The 23,119-nt window shown below is 49.2% G+C and overlaps 7 protein-coding genes across 7 annotated transcripts; 4 read left to right on the plus strand and 3 right to left on the minus strand.

Annotated features, from left to right (window-relative positions):
* Window positions 1-766: 766 nt before the first annotated feature.
* Window positions 767-3,361, minus strand: H6S33_012413 (uncharacterized protein; the record flags this gene model as incomplete). The annotated part of the gene is made up of 12 exons (XM_044843761.1): window positions 767-783; window positions 875-930; window positions 1,016-1,132; window positions 1,235-1,287; window positions 1,370-1,399; window positions 1,483-1,500; window positions 1,590-1,596; window positions 1,663-1,702; window positions 1,781-1,799; window positions 1,852-2,189; window positions 2,413-2,823; window positions 2,953-3,361. 12 exons carry the CDS (start codon window positions 3,359-3,361, stop codon window positions 767-769), a joined length of 1,515 nt encoding a protein of 504 aa, XP_044695062.1.
* Window positions 3,362-4,693: 1,332 nt separating this feature from the next.
* H6S33_012414 (uncharacterized protein) lies at window positions 4,694-5,597 on the plus strand (the record flags this gene model as incomplete). The annotated part of the gene is made up of 4 exons (XM_044843762.1): window positions 4,694-4,696; window positions 4,795-4,839; window positions 5,043-5,181; window positions 5,344-5,597. 4 exons carry the CDS (start codon window positions 4,694-4,696, stop codon window positions 5,595-5,597), a joined length of 441 nt encoding a protein of 146 aa, XP_044695063.1.
* Window positions 5,598-5,968: 371 nt separating this feature from the next.
* Window positions 5,969-7,276, minus strand: H6S33_012415 (uncharacterized protein; the record flags this gene model as incomplete). The annotated part of the gene is made up of 4 exons (XM_044843763.1): window positions 5,969-6,020; window positions 6,125-6,655; window positions 6,929-7,000; window positions 7,197-7,276. The coding sequence occupies 4 exons, from the start codon at window positions 7,274-7,276 to the stop codon at window positions 5,969-5,971; spliced, it is 735 nt and encodes a 244-aa protein (XP_044695064.1).
* Window positions 7,277-13,191: 5,915 nt separating this feature from the next.
* Window positions 13,192-14,979, plus strand: H6S33_012416 (uncharacterized protein; the record flags this gene model as incomplete). The annotated part of the gene is made up of 5 exons (XM_044843764.1): window positions 13,192-13,610; window positions 13,707-13,742; window positions 13,807-13,972; window positions 14,091-14,306; window positions 14,377-14,979. The coding sequence occupies 5 exons, from the start codon at window positions 13,192-13,194 to the stop codon at window positions 14,977-14,979; spliced, it is 1,440 nt and encodes a 479-aa protein (XP_044695065.1).
* Window positions 14,980-16,766: 1,787 nt separating this feature from the next.
* H6S33_012417 (uncharacterized protein) lies at window positions 16,767-18,319 on the minus strand (the record flags this gene model as incomplete). The annotated part of the gene is made up of 8 exons (XM_044843765.1): window positions 16,767-16,950; window positions 17,005-17,143; window positions 17,203-17,423; window positions 17,487-17,596; window positions 17,644-17,790; window positions 17,852-18,023; window positions 18,099-18,156; window positions 18,217-18,319. 8 exons carry the CDS (start codon window positions 18,317-18,319, stop codon window positions 16,767-16,769), a joined length of 1,134 nt encoding a protein of 377 aa, XP_044695066.1.
* A 916-nt stretch (window positions 18,320-19,235) lies between these two features.
* Window positions 19,236-20,183, plus strand: H6S33_012418 (uncharacterized protein; the record flags this gene model as incomplete). Its single annotated transcript, XM_044843766.1, has 5 exons — window positions 19,236-19,356; window positions 19,415-19,526; window positions 19,594-19,820; window positions 19,872-20,001; window positions 20,060-20,183. 5 exons carry the CDS (start codon window positions 19,236-19,238, stop codon window positions 20,181-20,183), a joined length of 714 nt encoding a protein of 237 aa, XP_044695067.1.
* A 741-nt stretch (window positions 20,184-20,924) lies between these two features.
* H6S33_012419 (uncharacterized protein) lies at window positions 20,925-22,844 on the plus strand (the record flags this gene model as incomplete). Its single annotated transcript, XM_044843767.1, has 8 exons — window positions 20,925-20,999; window positions 21,096-21,170; window positions 21,248-21,413; window positions 21,494-21,625; window positions 21,688-21,906; window positions 21,959-22,370; window positions 22,427-22,611; window positions 22,684-22,844. The coding sequence occupies 8 exons, from the start codon at window positions 20,925-20,927 to the stop codon at window positions 22,842-22,844; spliced, it is 1,425 nt and encodes a 474-aa protein (XP_044695068.1).
* Window positions 22,845-23,119: the final 275 nt, after the last annotated feature.

Below are 23,119 nucleotides of genomic sequence, written 5' to 3' on the forward strand. Positions count from 1 at the left end.
CGCGCGCGCGATGACGTTGCCGTAATATGGGGTACCACGATTACTGGGATAGCTGAGTACACTGGCTGGGATACAAACAGGCACTTCACGATCATGGAACATTTGCCCATTACCACCGTCAGCGTCATACGGGAAAGGTATGAAGTAAGGGCAGTCAGGGTTATTCAATCAATTACAGTAGCAGTAGCATAACAGTACCAGCAGCAGAGCAAGGCAGGCAGCCCACGAGTAATACAGATCGAGAGATTCGCCCATGACTGGTTGAATCATTTACCAAAAGAGTACGGGGTAACCGCACGTACGCGTCTAAGTACAACACCTCCCAGCATAAAAAAAAAAAACTCACGATCATTATTCCAAAAGGAAAGAAGAAAAAAAGGGGAACACAATTAGGTTATCCCTTAGTTTACCGCGACATTATTCGAGCGTATCGACAAATTTCATTGGAATCGTAAAACATAAGAGGCCTTAATGCAGAAAAACGTACAATACACGAGATGTGAAGTGAAATTACCATAAGAAGGATTTGAATACCAGGTAATCACAAGATCCTTAATATAAACGTGTCACCGGGGATTTAAGAAAACAGCGGGGAATGCGGGGGGGGTTACAATCGAGGTTCCCTAAACAAAGTATTTGAAAGTCAGCCGGCGCCCAGGAAAAAGGTACCCGAGAAAGCTCGGGATCGGGAATTCAGGGGCGATCGGGGAGGAGACCCGGACCCGCTGTTAAAAAAACCACATTGGACACATGCAGGCAAGTCTTTTCAGTGATCCACGTCGTCTATTAACATTGAAGTTAGCCAAAACCAGGTCGTTTGCTACTACAACTACTACGCCTAGAAGGGATCCTTAATAATACGCACCCCACGCACGTCCCTGAACGGCACTGAGCTCCTCCATAGTCATCACCTTTCCGGTGGTGAAGTATCTACATCCATACCAGAAAAACTATCGTCAGCATCGCGATTCAGGTCACGCGAGTCGGATTCAAGGGAAAAAAGCGCCCCACTGACCCAGCATGGATTTTCGCATCAATTTCAACCCTGGAGTCTGCCGGAATCAGCTCATCCGGGATCGGAATCCTCTCGTGAATTGGGATTCCCTGGCCAACGATCGCATCGTGCTTCATGCTACACGAAAAAAATCAGTCAGAAACAAAAACCTTACTCTAGAAAATGCGGGGTAAAAAAACTTTCAACCGAACGGTCAAACACGGCAAAAGGTTAACTTACTTGGACATGCTGAGCATTCTGTCGATCTTCGTGATACCTAACCAATGGAGTACCTAGGAAAGAATTGTTAGCCTCCACATTACAGGCCGCACAGCGATCGTGCGATGAGAGACAGGAGGGCTTGTGGGTACGTACATCGGGCATCAAGGCTTGGAACCTCATATCCTAGCCGAGGATCAATATTAGCACGCGGTGTATTGCAGGTCGAGACTTTGTAATTGCATTTGCCATGGCTTTGTGGCTCTTACCTTTACTCCGGCAATGTTCTGTCAAGACGGTTAGCTAACGTTCTTCAAGAAAAAGAAAAGAAAAAAGCTTGAATAGGCAACGGTAATTCCGCATTCGAGAAGCGTACCTCAGTTCTACAATCCACTTGGTCAACACGAGATCATTCAATGGGGCTTTCCTGGAGATTATTGGCAACTCACCTCATGAAATAATCACTGGCTTTGTCGACACCGCGTTTACCTAGATTCCAACCAGTCAACACGTTTTACCGCCATAGAAAGTTGGAAATCGATCCAAAGAAAAAGTCTTGCCACGTACGAGCATTGTATACGAGGTACTATTACACAGCTAGTCAGCGGGATTCGACCTAGCAGAGTGTCGACACGTACCTTAGTGACTTCACCAAGCGCTCTACCTTCCTTTCTAAAGTAGACGACGACTCCGCTTCCACCCTTCTGAGCTTCCTTCACAGCTTCCTCAATTCCAAAGATAAGGTATGGACGGCATGTGCAGATATCAGATCCAAACACATCGGAACCGTTACATTCGTCGTGGACCCGAAGGGCCAATTTAACGTTGGGATCGGACATTTTCGCGACATCACCAAAGCAGTATACTGTCAACCCTCCAATTGGGGGAAGGAACAGCTTGATGTCACCGCGGGTGATGAGCTCGGGGAATGAACCTCCGGTATTCTCGAATAGCGAACGACGAAGGGTTCCCTCATCTTTTCAGCCAGCCCGGAATTGCGTTTTCAGTTAGCTTGCGGTGCACTTTATGAGGTCTTTAGATGATACTCAGGGTGGTAAAGTGTTTCACGGGGAAGGAATAAGCTTTGCCGAGAGGTATTCAAAGCTTGGGCTCGATGCGGAATAGGCCCCACACATCGCAGATGAAATGGGAGAAGCAATATGGGAACATATCACGAGGGCGAAAATAACAAAACATACCAATTCCAAATCTCTCCGCAACACCTGGTAGATACCAGACCGGCTCCACGGCAAACTTGGTGACAGCCAATTCACCAGACTCGTTCAAACAGATCTTGCCATCAACCTTCAATCGACCCTCCCTCACACTCTGCTCGAGTTCGGGTAGCTTCATGTGGGCTTTGGTGATTGCAATGGTAGGACGAATCTCGACATCTTCCTTTCCAATGTAATCCTTGTACAACCATGGCGCAAGATGACCGAGAGGGTCCATCGCAACAATCTTCTTGGGATCGGACCATTGAGGGAAGGGCCCAAGAGGGGCTGCAGGCTCAGTATTGGTATAATCGGGCTTGTGGTCCACCTTGAGTTCATTAATTGCTACAGCGAGGGCATGATAAATACTGTACGAGCCACCATGGGCACCAATTGCTGTACGATAGATCAGAGATGTTAGTTTTAGAAAAAGAAAAGAAAAAACACTATATATAAAAAGAAAATATAATAAAGGAAGAGAAAAAAGTAAAAACCAAACACAAGGGAAAATCGTGTTTGACTAACCGTTCCTGCGCCTGACAGTTGATCCCGCTCTTGAAACAACCACCGGGCCCCGTTGCATCGGGTCCTTGTGTCCCCAATTCATGATGATGGGGTCAATTCCACTCTGCCCGGGATAAGTTGTGAGAATAATCCTCGAGGTGGCCGGCCTCTTTGACGGCTCCTCCTCCTTGATCTCTGCGCTTGTCTCGGACGCGGGGGAGAGGGCTGCCAATGGTGCGGCTGCGGCAGGAGGGGCAGAAACGCGGGCCGTATCAGGGCGGGCAGCATCTTTGAGCTTCTTGACGTCCGCGAGGGCATTTACACGGCCATTGATGGCGTCAACAGAGGCAGCGAGGGCTTTGTTGTCGCTCTGGATCTGGCTGACGGCCGCGAGGATCTGGGCGAGGAGGGCATTGTTGTCTTCCGCCATGATGGTTCTGCCGTATGTTGGGATGGAAAGCTGACTGGTTTGTATGCGTGTATGTAGATTTGGGGGGGGGGGGATAAGGAGGGGCAGTCACGATGATAAGGGCAGAAGGAAGATTCGGATCAGATAGAGATGTAGGGCACAAATCAAAGAAGAAGTAGAGAACAGAATCGAATTGAGCGGGAGAAGGGGAGGAGAGAAGAAGTAGCGAACAGAAGAGAAGAGGTGGGTAAAAGGTGGGGTGAATTAACAAAGGGAAGGGACCCTTCCTCCTCCTCCGAGTGGTATTCCAGGCACCACCTCCACCAGCTCCACCCCGAAACCGCCAGCAACCAACAAACACCCACCCGGTCACGGGATGTCTCCGAGCTGTTGTGTTGTTCGTTCTGGCTCACTTACTCAACACTCAACACTACCACGACGGCCCAGTCATTTCTCTCCCCATTACGATAGTTAAAACTGTCTAGGACTGAATCCCGCAAGAGCTGCAGCAGCAGCAGCGCAGGTAGAGTAGAGTAACCCCGCGAAGAGAGATCTAGAAAGGGCTCGGTTCTTTCCCCAGTGGAGTAATCGTGAGCAGCAGCAGCACAAGCAGCAGCACCACCACCAGCAGCAGCAGCAGCAGTGTTGCTTGCTCGATAGCTGCTGCGCGCAGGCATGTTCCCGTCCCGGAAGCTGAGGAACTTATCTCACGGGTGTCGTTGTTCCCTTATCGCTTGTCTAGCTGCTGCTGGCTGCCCACTTGGGAATGGCTACGCGGGTCACGTGGGATAGAGAGTCAATGATAGAATCGACCTCTATTTTCCTCAGGCTCGACGTCCGTACTGTGGCACAGGGGCTGCCACAAATGAGCGATCTGACTACACAATGATGTGCATTTCCGCCAGTGACATAATTGGGAGACCGTATATAAAGACCGTCTATTTTTTCTTCCAGGCAGAGATAACCATCGATATCACCAACTGCTACTGCTTGCTACTCCACCACAGCTCTCATTGATTCTCGCTTGTCTAGCTTGTCTCGTAGCTGCTGCTGCTTAGCTCTCGCTCCCCGCTGGAACCGGCTAGGGTGTGTGCAGCGGTGTGTGGCTTGTGGTCCCAAGCTTTTTTAGCCTCATCACGTCACGCGCTAGCGGTAATTGTGGCTTAAGCACCGCCCCTGAAAAGGTTGCATCCATCGCGTTCCTCTTTTTCGCGTTCGACATCATCTTTTGCGAGAATAAAGAAAGCAGACCTCCTCCACCACCACACACACACACCCGTACAAACCCTCGTGGTCAGCGTTCAGTGATCACCAACTCATCCACCCCCCGCTCGTTAAAACTACCGAATAGCTATGGTAAGACCTCCATCTCCCCTCCGATCCCCCGCCTGGCCTGGATCCACACCCCCCAATCCAAGACAGCGGGCGCCCAGACTAATACTCGCGATGAACAGGGCAAGAGAAAGAAGGCAGCCAAAAAGCCGACAGGCCCCAAGAAGGTCAGCGACTAGAACCATCCCCACCCCATCCTTATCCCCCGCCCCCCGAGCTACTACTACTTCTCTCTACCTTCATACCTACCAGCCTACACCATGTGATGCTCTGGTAGCTAGGTACAAGTGAAGCTATACCGCAGCACAGTGTCAACAGCACAAGCGCAAACAAGACAGAGGGAGAGACCCAGTGCTAACAGCAAGGATAGAACGAACCCCTAGCAACATCCTTCTCATGTCTGTTCTGCAACCACGAAAAGGCCGTCACCTGCAAGCTCGATAAGAAGGCCGGCATCGGCTCCCTCTCCTGCAAGGTCTGCGGCCAAACGTTCCAGGCCAATATCAATTGTACGTTTTTCCCCCTACCCTACCCTACCATACTGCTACTCTCCCCGTTCCTCCGGCCGGCGCCGCCCCTCTCCCGCCGCCGCGCGCGCAGAAAAAATAAATAAACATGCACTTCCGAGTTATGCCGGGATAAGGCGGCTAACTGGACGGTTGTGGGTGCAGATCTATCGCATGCGATAGATGTTTACAGCGAGTGGGTAGATGCCTGCGACGAGGTTGCGAACCCGAAGGATAAGGCTGCGGGCCGCTCCGCTGGCGGCGGTAGCGGTGCTCGAAGCAGCAGCCAGCAGAACCGCAGCCGGTTCGAGGGCCTAGATGACGATGATGACGATGACGATCTCGGCGGCGGTGGTGGTGGGGGATATGGGGGATCGTCCCGGCAGCCTCTTGGGCTGGATGACGATGATGAAGATTAGCTGCTTCAATGGCTTTTTTTTTTTTTGAAACTGGTTAAAAAATTCGGCTGTTTATAATATTATCACTCCATTGATCTCTTTTTTTATAACTACTTTTTTTTTTATATTTTTTTTTTTTACTTTTTTTGTATAACAGGTTCTTTGGTTTAAAAACAATTGCGAGATATGGGTCTTCAATGCTCCTATATCACTTCTACGAAAATCGGCCATTGAGTGCACTGCTATTGATTGCTTGCTTGATTGGTTGGTTTATTTATTCTCTTTGATAGTTCCAGATCATCAGTGATATCTCAGCTGTGCTATTGCAACATGAAGAAAAAACAAAAAGGGAAAGGGGAAGACATGATCTACAACCTACCACCGCACTACCCTCAGATACAGTAGAACCTGTCACCAAAGTCACCCAACCCCGGGACAATATAACTATATCACACCCGTCAGCACAGCACACCACACCACATCATCCAACACCACCCACCACCACCACCACCACCCCCAAAAGAAACAATTGCAAGAGATAAACCCACTTCTTCCCATCCAACCCCTGGTCCACAAACGCCGTAATAATCCTCAACTTCGGGAACCTCTCCGCAAAGCCCTGAATCCCCTGCGGGCTCGCAATCAGGTTCAGGAACAAGATCCTCTCCTCCGGCACGCCCCTCGAGATCAGCACCTCCACGGCCATGGTCGCCGACCCCCCCGTCGCAAACATCGGGTCCAGCAGCAGGCAGTAGCGCGAGCTGATGTCCTCGGGCAGCTTATCGTAGAAGAGGCGGGGCATGCACGTCTCCTCGTCGCGCTGGATGAGGATCTTTCCGATGCGCACGGAGCGGCAGCAGTCGCGCAGCCCTTGCTCCATGGCCTCGCCGGCGCGCATGATGCTGACGCCGCAGATCTTGCCCTCGAACTTGACGCCCTGGTAGGAGCGGCCTGTGGGCGTGGTCACGGCGTGCGAGATCACGGGAAGGTGGTTGAGCCCCTCCTCGACGAGGAGGCGGATGATGCGGTTGCTGTAGAAGATGAAGTCGCCGCGGACGGTGGTCTTGTCGCGGATCATGCTGGGGGGTTGGTGTTAGTGGCGCGCATTGGAAATGGAGCTACAGATGGTGGTGGGTGCGGTGTGGGGTTGGCCGCCGCTTTCATGTGATGGACGGCCGGGCTGCTGCACCAGCCTGCGGGGAGGGGTGGGATTGGGTATATGGAAGGGTACATATATAGCGGGGTACAGCGAGCGACTTTCAAGGCCATATGCGCAGAGCAGAGCGCAGTGACAATGATAAAGCAAAAAAGAAACATAAAGACAGACAGCTCCGAAAGCGGAAAGAACTCACGTGAGCAGCGCAATCAACTGCGGGGTCTGCGGAAGAATGTGCACATTCGAATGCTTGATGGGAGTCGACACGCTGCACGCAATAGTTTTTATCTCTTCACTCAGCTACAAATCACGTACAGCAAGAAGATAAGGGAGCAGTCAGGCAGGCAGGCAGGGCAAAGACAAGGCAAAGACAAGGCAGAGAGAGGAGCAGAAAAGCAGGGAAGAAGGGTCTCTTTTTTTTCTTTGCTTTGCTTTGCTTTCTTTCCCGGGAAACAGGAACGTACGTGGCTTCCGGCTTCTCCTCCTTGTACTGCGGGCCGATGGGGGCAGCCACCGCTGGCTCCTCCGGTTGTAGCTGGGACATTCTGTTGGTGATTACTGTTCTGTCTGGATGTGAAATTGCTCGTCGTTGGGCTGCTCTGGTTCGTCGGTCTCGTTAGGGTTATAGTACTTTATTATTTTTTTATTGTGTTTTTTTTTTTTTACTTCTTCTTCTTTGTGTCTTTGTGCGCAACTCACTTGTGCTTGTGGCTATATTGTTACCAAACTATTGCCGGTGGGATTCGAAATTGGCTGTTTCGGTGTCGTGGTAGAGGGAAGGTATGTACAGTTACAGAAGGGAGGAGTAGGAAGGAGGAGGGGTGAGTGGGGAGGAGGAGCAGTGAGTGAGATAGAGTACGATGATGTAGAGAGGTTGGAGCTGAGCTGCCTCCAGAGGTAGAGCAGAGTAGACCTACCAAATCCAACTCCAGCTCATATGATATATGTGCAAAGTCATATATACACGCCTCTGGCATGCTGCACTTTGCGACACTTGCGTCCGTCCGTCCATCCATACCAGGCCATACCTGCTTCACACTCTCTACCTACCTCGAGATACGATATCAGCCTTTGAAAGCACAGTCTGACTACTACCTGCTGCCACTCTATCTATCTATCTACATTCCTGTGCCGGCCCACCATGTACGGTTATCTCGAATGCGGGGTGAAGATTACTCCACTGCCATGTACCGCCAGAGTACATGATGCTTGCTGCACCGTGAATCCTCCCTCACTCTAACCGTCCCCGCCGGCGACTTCCGATTGACAGACCGACCTTCCCTGATAGGAAGTCTGTATCAGCCAGTCAGTCTATCCGTTAGTCAGTCAGCCCATAACCAGCCAGCCTGAGCCAAGCCATCCTCACTGGTCGGAAGTGGCAGTGGCGCGGTACGGGTGCCCAGCTAGGTAGGCCGAAGGCGCCGTATCCAAGCCACGATATCTACCCGTGGAGAAAGCCCCACGGTGGGGGAGGGGAGGGGAGGGGTGGAAGTCTTCCCGCCGCCGGTGTACCAAGCCAGCTGAGAGAGAGGGGGGGGCGTTGCTCCGCCGGACAAAGAAACTATTAGCAGTCGGCCTCTTTGGAAATACCATTAATTCGGTCCCAGTATTTAATTGTCATGGTCAGTTCGGTGGCCATATAGCTGTGTTTTTCTTTTTGGTTAACGCAGACCGGGCAGAACAGAACAGAACAAAACCCGGACTCGGACTTGGACTCAAGTGCCCTTGTCTGTCTGTCCCGAATCCCTGATACATAGCAAGGGTAGCTCACTACATGGAGAGCTGTTAACTGACCCCACTAATGATCCCCCAAACCTGGTCCACGAAAGACAAAAAACAAAACATCGCCAAAATCTTCAACACTTCTTGGGAGATCTACACTGTATAATGTGTGCCTCCAAATAAAGCAATCCACAATCCGCGAGCTGCCCAAGAGATCTACAATCATTTATTGTCTTTGTGCAGCACGGCCCTGTCTTTTTGTTACAGGACAGAGATATCTGCAATACATGTATGTACTATCATACGTATAGATAGATAATAGAGGAAGTGAAGGCCTAGGATAGAGAACGAGGGCCGGCAGGGAAGGAGCAAGAGAGATCTGGCGGTCTGTCGCACACCCAAATCGATATCTCGATCGGAGAAACCAGAGGAGGGAAAGAAAAAAAAAAGCATGTTCCCCCCGGCCCTAGCCGTTTTTTTGTTTTGTTTCGGAGGCGTCGATTGGGTGGGTGGATGGATACAGTATTTCGGTGCCTGTAATTTTGTTTCTCCTTTTTTGTCCCTTCTTCCCCCCGCGCACTGTACACCTGGCTGGGTATGGAAAGGTTCGTCCCACGAAAGTATATTTACCAAGAGTAAAGAATTGTACCTTCTCGATGTAGTGCGCCTCTCGCTGCTGTACGTGCTGTCTCTGGCAGAACCTACATCCACAATCCTTCACTCTCACGCTCACGTGTAGAGTAGAGCAAATCTTAAACACAGGCCTATGTACACTAGGTACTCTATCCTTGACAGCGTACCTCCCTCCCCTGCAAACAGCATAGTGTGGGGGAGAATCAGATCAAAAGCTGCTGCAAATCCGCCTTATTCAAACACCGCACGAGCGCCATATCTCGGCCCGATTTCGAATTTGCGGGGTGGGATCGCAGCAGCAGCAGCAGCCCGTGGTATGGGTTGGGTTTGACTCGGCCCAGATCAAAACCTGTACCTGTATGAGAGGAGTTCACTCTAGTAATAGTCGAGAACTTCCTAAATAACTACAGTTACATACTCGGAGCAATGTACAGACAAGAAACCGATAGCGGCCCAAAACCACGATTCACAACAACCACACCGGGACATGGCTGCTTTGCCATGTTTTTGACAAACGGGAATCCCGCGCTCGCGCGAAAGCAAAGAAACCCCCCTCTAGCTCTGCTCATCTCCTAGGAAGAATCGCAGGTGGAGGGGGAAAAAAAAAGATAGCCAAATGGGGGGTATCGAAATGTAATGAGAACCCTCCAGATTCTAGACCGGCGCTACGCCAATCACGCAGCATCACTCGGGGAAAAAAAAGGACCTCCCAATCGGAGATCATGATGCGGCATCGACGAATCGAGGGAAATTCTTTTTTCACGAGATAGGCAATTAAGCAAACGAACGACACAACCACCCCCTCGCTTAGTGAGTTTTCGGGGGGCATCGATTTCGATCGCGAGGAGGGAATGCGAGAGGGAAATGGAAAGAAAGCGAGAGGAGGAGGCAAGAGAGCGGTTGACGTTATGTGTTTACGCAGCTCAGATGCAAACGAAACATGCTCTGTACCATGTGTACGAGAGGAAAAACTCCAATGCTGTGTGAGGGCTTGAGATGGACATGTACATGTCGTGATATCTGCCCACGCACGGACCCGTGTCAAGAGATCAGGACTTGGGGGGTTTGGTGATGTCGATTGAGTACTCTATCTACATGATGTTCAGTATCTACACACAGTAGTATCTCTATCTTGTCAGCGGCACCCAATCGCCCCAAAGGCTCGAACTGACAGTTCGAGCACAGCTGATCTATCGGCTTCCCCACAAACAGACAGACACAAAGCGTTTGTTTTACACACAGACCTCGATCCGCGGCGGATCTTTCGTTTCCCTCGTGCTCGGTTGTTTCTTCTTTGACGGCTTTGGGGCTGCGGATGCGAGCCCCATTTTTAGAGCAGCTGACAGTTCAACTGTCTGTGTGCCGATCACTTGAGCTGGAGGTTTCAAAGACGACCGGGCATGACTAAGGAGCTCTGGAGTCTACAGGGAAGTGGACGAGTGTAGCTAGGGTTACTTTTGGGATCTGCGGGGGCTATATTTAGAGGAGACTAACTACATATATGTGCTCTACAGCCTACAATTGCGGCCATGGCTGGCACTACATGCTACTACTGGTTAATTGGTATCAATTGTGAGGGACTAGTTGGAGGACTGTTGGATTCAGATCAGTACCGCACGAGGCTGTACATGAGCGATATATCTAGATAGACACGCGCGCTGGATGCTGGATGGAGACGAATCTAACTCGTAGAGTACGCAATATAGCTGAGCATGACTGTTTCCTCCCCCATGTAGATACATAGATGTGTACTTCTAGACTGGCCATGGCTGGCTGGCACGGTGCTCTATATCTGTATATCCACAGAGTATACTTAGTATCCTCCAGAGTACTCTACCCCAGGGCGGTAAGGCAAGTACGTACGGCGGGTTAATATATGTAGTCGGTCAAGAAACATTTTTTTCTATATTTTGTTTTCCAGCGCCCACAGCTCCGGATCCCCTCCACCACCCCGCTCATGACCGCAGGAAAAAGGGTCAAGGTCATGGTCACGGCTGCTTTTTTTTTCGTTCTGCCGGATTTCGAATTGGCCGTTTGGTGACATGACATGACTGGGACTGCAGTTGGGACTGGGACTTGGACCGAGTGGAAATGATATATGTAGCGCCTAGCTATCTCTCTCTAGACCGGACCCCTAACCCGCGGGACCACCTTCACATCACATCACATCACTCACTCCTGGCTGGCTGGTACGTTAGCTGGGTGAGTATCGAATTTGCTAGATAAAGAAAAAAAGTCCCTTTTCTTTCTCTCTTTTATTTTTTCTTTATTTCCTTGCTTTCCTTGCTGTCTTTGCTCCGTATCTTAGTTGGCCCTGCATGTAAAAAACCAATATTCTCCCCCCGTCCCCGTACATACCGCGTACATACTATCTCACCCGCAGTACATACTCTACCTACAAAACTGTTTGATACACATGTACATAACTTATTTGCCCGACCAGAGCACAAACCGTGGAACCGGCTGATCATGATCACCGCACCCATACCCGGTAAAACCCCCCAACCCGACCCAATAGCACCCAAGTGTTATATTTATTTATTTCATTTTTCACATATATATAGATATAATTCTCCCTGCATACGGCCAAAACAGACAGCTAACGTTGTACGTACATTCACCCAGAAACAGCTGTCACGCCTCATGCTCACGGCGCCTCAGCGGCCGGGCCCCGTACCCGCGGGTCCTGCTCCCGAGCTTTTCACCCGGCCGCCTAGCTCGACGCCCCATGAGCAGGTTTGTCCCACCCCCGGCCCCTGGGTGTCTCTGATAAGGGCCCTGCACTGGTGGAGTGGAGGGGGTGGAGTGGAGGGGAGGGGTGATATGGAATCCGACCGCTTGCACAATCGTTTCCTGTCACAGCAAACCGGGCCGTGGGGAGTCGAGTCCTCACTACGCTGCCTAGATGTACTCTACCTACCTACTTCAGGACAAAGACAGAACGCAGAAGGAAAGAAGAAAGCACAGAAAGAGAAAATAAAACCAACAGCTAGTTGGCCAGTCGGCACGGGCCCGCAGATACGCCCCATGCCCCAACCTCACGTCCCGCACTCATGCCAAAACCATGCGTGGCCGGCCTGAATTCCGAAGGCACAGAGAGTGCGGTAACGAGAACCCCTCATGATGTGATGCAAGATCAGATCCGGAAAGGAAAGGGGGGGGGGGGGGCAAAAACCGGTATTCGGTTTGCTGTTAGGTAAAACCCCGGCGACTTGAGGCCTGGGGGGGGGGGGAAGAGGCGGGCGGTATTGTAATTGGGGATGGGGATATGGTATAATGGGCGGGAATGAAATGCTTACTGATCTGTACTGTACCACCTTTGGACGGGGGAGTAGGAGGAAGGAAGAGGAGAGAAACGAAACGACAGTGTTACAGTACACTGTGGTCAGCGCGGGGCTAGAGGGGAAGGGGGGAAAGAGGAAAGAGGACCAATCGCTCTGGCTGGCTGGCTGGCTGCCTGAGATATTGCGAAGCCTGTGGATCGAGTGATCTGGAGGTACGCATTAGCAATTGCGCAATTGAGGTTGCACTTTCTCTCTCTTTTTCACTCTCTCCTCCCTTCTCCCTCTCTCCATAGGATAGATAGATACTCTAGCTAGCACGTCACGTACAAATTAAAAAAAGATTTCCCCTCCATCATGTGCATTTCACATTCACGCATACACGCACACCAAAAAAGGGGGAGGGGAATTGCATGTATTGGTGAAAATTTTCCTTCCCCGCAATTTCTTGCAGTGTCATGTCACTGCCAGCCAGCCATATTGAAAACCCGCGCCGAGTGATGCCAGCCGCCGAGTGACCGCGCATGACGCTCGCTAATCTGGGCCCCCGCCTTTGCCTCGCCCGGGGATTGGTCGCAGCAGCAGCAGCCGGGCCCGGGGGGGGCGCGCGCATCAACGCAGCAGCAGCAGCGGCAGCGGCAGCAGCACGGCCTGTTGCAACACACGAGGGAGCGAGGGAGCGAGGGCGCGAGGGAACATCGGAAAGGCAGCGGCATCCGCTGGGGAGGAGCTTTTGCTTTTTCTTCTGTGCTCTTCTTCCCTTCGTTGTATTTTTTCTATCTATCACCAACAGGCCAACCACACAGCAACACCACAAATCAAAATGGCACCAGACACAGACACAGACACAGACACGCACAATGACGTCTCTGCCGTCCATGAATTCGAAGAGGAGTTCACCTTCACCCCGGCCTCCATCCCCGCCGCCCTGACCGCCACCTTCGCGCCCAGCTTCGGGTCGCTGGCAAACAGCGTGCGCCGGTCGTCGCGGGGCCTGCGCAACCGGCTGCACAGCATTGCGCGCGACGCGGCCTTCGTGGAGCGCGTGCGGGCCGCGTACGGCGGTGGTGGTGTGCCGGTGGTGACGAATGCGCGCGCGGGCGACTGGTATGTGGATCCCGAGCGCAGGCAGGGCGGCGTGTATTTCAAGAGCACGGATGGGCATGTGGGGGAGTGGATGTTTTCGCTGCGGAGGTTGAATCTGGGGCTGGTGGAGGTGCTGGAGGGGGCGGGCGGGCGTGGGTGAGTTTTTGGTTTGATTTTGGTGGTTTATGGTAGAGATAGTTACTTAGATATACGTGAAGTGAATGTGTGCTGAGTGTGGGTGGTGTTTCGTAGAGCAATTATCGTGGACTCGACGCGGAGAGGGAAAAGGTTTGATACAGCTCCCTCTTAGAACTATCTCCACTGTAGACCACTAGCTAAGTACACCCAAAAGGTTCCCCGACTCCCTCTCAAAAACAATCCCCATCTGGATCGCCGTCATGAACAAACTCGTCTTCCCCTCGCAGCTCAGCCCCTTCGCGCAGAACCCGCAAGCCGTCTCCGACAGCGAGGCAAGCAGCATCAACAAGAAGCTACAGGGCTTCGTCGACGACTTCCTCGTACGTACTGGCATATCTATCATTGACCCTCTCCCATATCATTGACCCAGCTACATATATACATGTAGCTAGCTATAGTATAGTATACATGTAGTAATATATTGTATTATCAAACTAGGCACTAGGGCTAGACCTCACACCCATAAAACGGGTCATCACGAAACCGCTGAGGCCGATATGGATAACGCCGGACTCACCGCTGCCCGAATCGCCGCCGGTGTTTGAAGAGTTCATACCGCTGCTGCTCGTCACGGCCTCGCAGATGGTGAAGGGCGGCGGCATCGAGGGCGAGTACATCCAGGGCGCCGGTGACGACCATGAAGGGTGGGCGCTTGTGAGTTACCACTTTATCACCTTATAGTGCATATATGATCATTTCCGGTTTGATATATGTGTGGCTTTAGGAATCCGGCCTCACCCCCGCCCTCTTCTGGGCACACCACAAGCCCCTCCTCGCGGCCCGCAATGACGACGAGCTGCTAGAGCTCACACACGCCATTGTCTCTTCCACCACCTCCACAGCCGGGGGCGGAAGCACGCTGGTTAAGCCTACTAGCGACATCTACATCGGCGCTGTAGGCTCTGAGGGTAGTGACTCCTACGACATCATCATAAACTGCACCGCCACCCCACTCGCCACCAAGTGCCAGACCATCCCGTTCCCAGTCCCCGAGGGCAAAAAAGGCACCAAATTCCTCCGCACAGAGCTTGCAGGCGTGATGGCGGCGGCGGAGAAGTGCGTGGCGCAGGGGCAGGAGGGGAGGAAGGTGCTGGTGGTGTGTAGCTCTGGGAATGAGGTTGCGCCGGCGGTGGCGCTGGTGGTGTTGTGTTTGTACTATGATGATGAAGGACGCTTCCGCAGACTGTCGGCGGAGGAGAGGGCGGGCGTGGATAAAGCGTACATCAGAAGGCGGCTGGCGTGGATATCCGCGTCGAGGGCGGAGGCGAATCCGGCGAGGGCTGCGCTGAATGCGGTGAATTCGTTTTTGATGGAAAGGCCGGCTTGACGAGGGTGCTTATGGGTGGTGTCGGTATCGCTGTGTAGGATAATCTACGGTTTGAAGATAGAGCTGGGTGTTGCGTGCCTTAGCTTGAGTAATTAAACCGGGGGTGTCTGCTATCAACTATTTAGTGCATGTTTGTTGCACGTTCATGAGAGGAACTATCCCCAAACCCGCCGCATAGAAAAATACCGATATAGGGCTTACAAAGCCCAAAACATACATCATTAACGCCCCCTACCCTCCGTAAAGACTAAAACAAACCCATCCTTCACCCCCATGGCTATTCCTTGCCCGTGCCTCCCGCCGCTCTTGGTAGAATAATTTCTTGTAATCCCGATCATTGACCCCGCAGATCACCGATGTGTATCGAAAGTTCGACCCGGACTGGGTAAAGTGGGGCTTAGGCTCTGGCGCGGCGTGAGTGGGGTTGTGGGTTATAAGGATCGTTTATTTCATAGATCTAATGGGGGGAGCAGTGATGGAGCTGGCTTTTGGTATGGCTAGCTAGGTGCCGGTGCGCCGTGTATGGGTAATGACCGATATAAAAGATGAAAGCCACAAAAATCCATGGAAAGATTAGGTCTTTTGTTTGTTTGTAGATCATATCCTTGCAGACTGGCGGGGTAACTGTAGTTATCAGGTCATCTGTAGAAGTTGGTTATTATGGCTAGTTTTCTTTCCTCCTGATCATTTCCCTTTGCCCTTTACATCAATGATCATGTTGATATTGATAGAAGAGTGGAGATTCCCTATGGAATACCTACCAATTGACCAATCTATTGCAGAACACCCCCGATTGATCACTCTGGGTCTCCAACTCTAGATATGGGACATCGATTCGCCCACCAAACATTGCAATTACGCACCGGCAAGCTGGCCATGGTTTCGCCTTGCCAAAGCCACCAAAACAGCCGCTCGGGGGTTGAAGGGTTTAGCGATCGATACAACTACTAAAGTCCCATAGAGCGATGATGCTGGCGTTTAAGCCCCGAGGATGCTGTGAAGACCTACCGGTTCTCTATATAGCGGGTTAGGTTTGGGATTTTCAGTGCAGTGGGAGGGATGATAATTCTATATATCGACTGCTCTTTCCTTCCATTCTCATCGTATCGATAGGCCGGGATTATGCCCTAAAAAGGAACGCCTGGTGGGGTACGTGTATTCTACTAGGTGCGCCTTTGCTCTAGGGGTATGGTGGCATGGATTTGGTGCTCCAGTCAAGTACTTTACAACGATGTTGAAATTTCTGCGCAAAGACACACGCACTTCCAGCATGACCAAGAGGCAACGCATTGCGTTGACACTAATTTGGGGGCGTAAGGCCTGAGGTGCCCGCAGAAGCTGCGATAAAGGCCCAGGGACGAGACTAGGTCTGGAGCACCTACTTTAAGCACTGAACATAATCTCCCTTTGTTCTGGCAGGCATAAAGATATTTTTGACCTCGCAATCCCGACCCATAAATCTTGACTAATCTCATAGGAGGGGCCGCGTGATAATTCGTGTTAATTACTACAATCACAAAACAGATACGTGGGCTATAAATAAGCACTCAAGTACTTTGATCATCTTTCCTACCGGCGCCAATTTCAAACTCCAAATCTCCAAGTCCACACCTCCAGAATAACACCAGGTAATAATACAACAAGGATAGATAATCTGCCAAAAATAAATGGGTATTGGGTCAACCTTTGATATGCACGGGAAGTTGCCAAAGGCTAGGAGGAAAATAACAGACGACCGTACCAATAAATCGTGTAAGTTCTATTATGAGTAGGATGTTAAGAAATGATTAGTCCTCATCTTGAGGATGCAGAGCAAATATTGGGCCAACGCTAGTATTTCCATCAAAAACTAAAAGATTTTGTAAAGGTTGTTCTCGTTTTCCAAGAACGTTGATCACGTCTTGGGCCAGGATGCCACCAAGAATTGCAGAAATTGGTGCCAATTCGGAAGTGGCGTTCTCGACGAATGAGCTAAAGGTTGTCAATAATTGAACTTTCTGCTGAAAAGAATATTTTGGCCATTACCTGATGAAGGAGGACTGGACAATTTCCTCGGGAAGATTGAGTTGGCGATTAGCTTCTGTCAGAAGCTTTGTGAACTCCGCAAAATCGTCTCTTGTGCATTCCGGGAGACGTCCGTGTTGTTGTTGAAATGCCCACATTGCTAGCACCAATCAGCGGGAATCCCACAAAGCGAATATTTGTGTTACCGGAAAAACTAACCACTCACGCCTGGCAAGACTGCTGGAACAGTCTTCCGCTTTCTTATCTTCCAGGTCTTGTCGATTTCACAATTGAGCACTTGTGCAAGAGGAGTATAAACCTCTTCTTTTGTCACAAACTCAATGGTCTTCTCGCCTTCCTTTTTTTCGGTGACTCCGATGACCGTGCGTGTTGCTGATTCCTTTTTCAGATCTGTCTTCATATTCGATTTCTCACGCTCACTGAGATAGATTGGTTAGTAAATGGTTAAAAAGAGGGCCATGCAAGGATTGGGTTGAAAATACATGACAAAAGAGTGCTTTATTAAGTCCGCAAAAATATAGCCGTATAGACCGTAGGTTGCTGCCGCGTAGAAAGGACGTCCACATTGTCGTGTTGAGAAGTTGATCGAGAGCTAAAGAAATTAGCACGAATAAAGATGCCTACGAATTATAATTATACCAAACTATCTAAGTCCAACTCAGTTGCAATGACAATGTCAAACTGCTTAAAATAGCTAGAGCCTTTTGTCTCAAGTTTGGATGTGTCTACATGTACCGGTACACGAGGATTTAAGCGTTGTATAGCTGGTGCAGCAGCTTCGGCTCTCTAGTAAAAAGAGACGTCAGTTGGAGCTCCAGGAGTTGAACGTATAGCTTTACAAACAGACGTTCATGCCAATATGTTCTTCTCCGATGAAGAATTGTGCGCCGAGGTCGTCCTCATGGACAACTTCCGAATCAAGAACTGTGAGGGAGCCAATCCCCGCCAGAACAAGATTTTTTGCAATTTCGTTTGCGAGTGACCGAATTGTGATGAGGAGAATGTGGGCATTGCGCATTCTGGCCAGCGTAAGATAATCAGTTATAAGATAAACGTAGGAGCTTTGAAGCCCCACGAATATCGGAAAAACTCACCGTGCCTGAGCTTCCATACCCCAGAGTCGAATCTGGCGATCATATAGAGCTACCTCATCTACAGAAAAGTCAGAGAAGCCGATCTACAGGACGAAGTAATTGAGGATCTAGATCTTACCAGCTGATATTGTTTGAGCCTCTGCGATGGCAGCAACCGTCGCTGAAGCTGGCTCTCCCATGTCTAGTATGGGAACATCTTCTTCTAGAGCTGGGGAAACCATAATGTGAGCTTAATGAGGTTTACTGTCGTAAGTGCAGGCCCGTGGAATCGCGTAGAGCGCGTTACTGAAGTTTGGCTTCATTCAGCCCTGCAGGGTAACCATGAAGATTAGATCCAGTCGCATGAGATAAGATAAGATAATAATGCATGCACAATGCGGATGACGTGAATCAGATACGAATGCTACATTTACGTGTAACGGTGCTCCAAGAGGTTTTGACGGACTTAAATTTACCTCGTGAGTCTCCTGAAACAATGGGTTCCTGACGTGCATTGTGAATTGTGTTTGTCATCGCAAGCACCAATCAGAGTTCAAGGGGGTGTAGAAATGACGATGCCACCCTAAACTAGTGGCCCAGTGATCAGCCATCTCGGAAGCTTACTTATGAGTGTCCACTTGAAACTCTTGCGATCCATTCATCTCAACCCACAGTTAGACACTGAGATAAGATCCTAACTCCATTATTCTTTACACATCGAGATAGTTTCCCCACCTAAAGCCGAGGCTCATCGAAAAACCTAAAAAAAATCCTTCATCAAACATCCCAATTATCCTGTGAGCTTGGACCTCCTAGTTTGTAATGGTAGGAAATCCCCGATCTTCCTGATCGTGGGTCATTACTAAACAAGGATTTAACGCCCAGGAAAACTCATCACAAAGTTCTGAAAACTCATCCATTTTGCCAAATGCGAGTATTCGCTCTGGAGCCAATTTGGTGAGACCTTCAAACCGTTTTCTCCCACGCTTGGGGCGATTCCAAAATTCGCCGCCTTCGTTCTATAATTTAAGGAGCGAGCATGAACGTCGGAGACGGCGCATAACCAGTCAGCAGCTACAGCAGCCGCAATCACTCAATCTAGGCCAATACATCTCTACAAACAAACGTCGTCGGGTTGAAGAAGAAGGCCAGGTCGAGATGACTCAAGTTCCTTTGGAATTGCACTCTTGCGATGGAGGTAGTTACGACGGCGATCGATATTATAATTATCCCAGCACAGAATACTGTCCAGAGAATGCTTTGCGTAATGATGGCTCTGGTCCGATACCAGAAAGCTACTAAGGGACTGAAGAATATATACTAATGAAATACATCAGTTTACTGCACGAAAAACTCCCGCTGTAACATGATCCTTCAGCACGTCGAGAAGAAATGCTTCACCCTTCAGAGACTGGTAATAAGAGCTCCTTCATCGGGCTATACCTCTCCGTAAGTTGTGTCCCCTCGGGGATTATGGGGCAACCATCTTGCTGAACCTATTGTTGTTAATTCTCAGCGATAGTGTTCGCGAAGGCATGATTTTTGTGACCATGGACGACAATAACTTACTCACTCGTACAAACTATTCGATCCGCTACGAAGATTATAATGATGAGCATGGAGATGATAGTGAGGATGAGATTGAGAATCGTCGAGCTATTAGACCGTCCCAAACAGACCCCTGTGACACAACCCAAGAGGATCGTGAATCTCAGCCTTTGATAGAGTCTTCAACAACTCCTGGTTTACTCTATAGAGGTCGTACCGCAAACAATTTAAGAGATACTGATATAGGTCCGTCAAGAATCGAAGCAACTCCCGATGCAGCAGGAATTGCTGCACAAATACCACTTCTTGAACCTCATGCAACGTTTTACAACCGTGATAGTAAGAATAAATGCGTCATCAACTTTGAACCCGCTATGTACGTTTCAAATATTCTCTAATGTACGCGATGGGAATCCTTAAACTAATGGAAGCAGTTCCGGGAGGTTCATTCTGGCCAAGTTCTTTGCAGGCCATATGGATGACAACATAGATATCGAATTTATTGGCGCCTATGGTTATGTTGGGAGGCGGTTTTTCCCAGCAACCACTCCACGATAGCGCAATTTCCATCAATTTTTCGTTACACGGGGGGGATTTCTTTTTCGAGAGATTGGTAAGGAGTTGTTGTTTTAGTGGTGATATGGGCACTGGAGGTTTAACTATCCTAATTATCGAGGAGTTATCTCATGTATTTACTTTTTGAGCTCTGAAGGGATTTGTTAAAAGTTCTACCTACATATAATTTCGCCTTTAGCACGAATAAAATTCTATAATATGGTATGAAAGAAATTAACTATATTAAAGCATTAATCCGGCACAGATGATCTAGGACTCCAAGAGCTAGATACATAACTATAACCTCTTTGAATGTGTAGACTAGCCAGGACCCCAGTTTTTTGTATACTTAATAGAGAAATTCATGGACAATTGCAGAAAATTGAATTGGTGAATTTTGAGTGCTTTGTGGGTAACAATTCTTATATCCTATGGACAATGATGCCCTGGATGCATGTACTTATAAATTAGTAGGCCTCAAATAATACTAGGATCCTCAATTATTAATCTCTGCCAAGTTAGCCTTCACGGAATACGCCGGAATATGTAAAGATCACGTGCCAAGGCTACCATTATCCTTGCTACTCAAGAGGCTAATCCTTCTCAACCCCAAATCATTCCCCACATTGGCGTCGTAACTTCAAACTTTCTCGTATCAACTGAAAATTATCGGCCGTGGCTACCTCTTATATTCCTCTACTCTCATCCTTCCGGTCGCTTCTTTCACCGGCCGAAGATAAAACCATGGCAACCCCAGCAGAACAGGCTCTTGACCTGAAAAACCAAGGAAATGCAGCGATTGCAAAGAAAGACTGGGCGGTATGTATCATCCTATTCCCGTTTCTATGTTCCAGAGAAGTTTTAGTTCATAAATAGTGTGGAAGAAATCATGCTGACATGAAGTGAAACCTGCAGACCGCAGTCGAACGCTACACAGAAGCCATCGAACTTGATCCGAGTAATGTCGTATTATACTCAAATCGAGCTCATGTTAGTTCCCCAAAGTCTGTGTGGTTGGACCATGAAACAAGTTATTCGGGTTTTCTGATGGTATCTACGGTGCACAGGCCCACATAAAAATGGAAGCCTATGGGTTTGCGATTGCGGACGCCTCCAAGGCGATAGAGCTGGATCCGGGATATGTCAAGGCATACTATCGCCGAGCACTTTCATTAATGGCTATCGTTAAAAACAAAGAGGCCTTGAAGGACTTTAAGACTGTTTGTAGAAAAGGTTTGCGAATAATCTGGCTGGAGCTTGAAAAGGAAGAGCTAGAGGCTGATGATCGATTCGACCGGGCGGCATTTATTTAGCACCGAATGATAAGGACGCAAAGCTAAAAATGCAAGAATGTGAAAAGATCGTAAAGAAGTTGGATTTTCTTAAAGCTATCGAGCAAGGAGATCCACCTTCTGCCGCTGAAGGCTTGAATCTAGACACCATGGGTGAGTTTTAATATTAAAAATAGGTTGTTATTATATTCGACATAACTGACAATGGGACATAGCTGTCGAGCCTGAATACGATGGTGTGCGTCTGGAAAAGGAGATGACCAAGGAATTTATCACAGATATGATTGAAAGATTTAAGAACGGAAAGAAAATACACAAGAAATATGCCTATCAGATCGTTCTGAAAGCAAAGGAAATCTTTTACGCCGAGCCAACGATGCCGGAGGTTAGCATAGCGGAAGGAAAGAAGATGACTGTTTGTGGCGATACACATGGTGAGTATTTCCCCTATTGGGTGGTAATTTTTGCCTTATTAAGTGCAAATAGGTCAATACTTTGATCTTCTTGAGATCTTCAACCGCAATGGTTACCCCTCGGAAGACCACGCATACCTCTTCAATGGAGACTTTGTTGACCGCGGGTCCTGGTCTACGGAGATTGCATTCCTCTTGTTCTCGTACAAGTGGCTTTACCCGAATAATTTCTTCATTAACCGTGGAAACCACGAGACGGATGACATGAACAGGGTTTACGGTTTTGAGGGCGAGTGCAAGGCCAAGTATAACGAGCGCCTTTTCAAACTTTTCTCAGAGTCATTTAGTGCATTGCCGTTAGCCACTCTTATCGGAGGAAAGTTTTTGGTGCTCCACGGAGGCCTGTTTTCAGATGACAAGGTCAATTTGGATGATATCCGGAAGTTGAACAGACATGCAAGAAAACAGCCTGGCCAAGAGGGATTGTAAGAGCTTTCTTGATTCATTTCTGGTTCTGTCACTAATCCATGATAACGTTTAGAATGATGGAAATGCTCTGGACTGATCCACAGACGATGCCTGGCCGCGGACCCAGTAAACGTGGTGTTGGTATGATGTTTGGACCAGATATTACTAAGGCTTTCTGTGAAAGAAACGGCTTGGAAGCTATTATTAGGAGCCACGAGGTTCGCATGGGAGGTTACGAAGTCGAGCACGACGGACGCTGTATTACGGGTAAAAGAAACTTCATTTCTCTTCAAAGCACAGACGTAAATACTAATGACTGAATACTCTCAGTGTTCTCCGCTCCGAACTACGTAGACACGTCCGGAAACAAGGGCGCCTACATCAATATCGGCCCTGATTACAAACTTCAACACAATGTCTTTGATGCTGTTGAACATCCCCCTATCAAGGCAATGGCATACGCTCAGAGTCCACTCATGTCAGGAATGTAAACTGCAAAGTAAAACCCCCCAAAAAACGCCCAGGAAAAAAGTGAACAACCATGGATAAAAACTATAGCAACATTTTTATTTAATACAACCTAACGATGAGGAAGGGGCAATCATTACAACGAGTTAGCACAGGCGTTTCTGCGGATCATTGGACGGGATGCTTGGACGTTGGAGTTATAAAGTACAAGTTAACTTACATATAGTCATTTGTCCACCATATCTCACCTTTTTAGTGTTTTTTGAGAAAAGTTCTTGGAAGAATAGGGCATGCGAAT

This window comes from Morchella sextelata (genome assembly GCF_020137385.1).
Source record: "Morchella sextelata strain SCLS chromosome Unknown scls_8, whole genome shotgun sequence".
Taxonomy (NCBI): domain Eukaryota; kingdom Fungi; phylum Ascomycota; class Pezizomycetes; order Pezizales; family Morchellaceae; genus Morchella; species Morchella sextelata.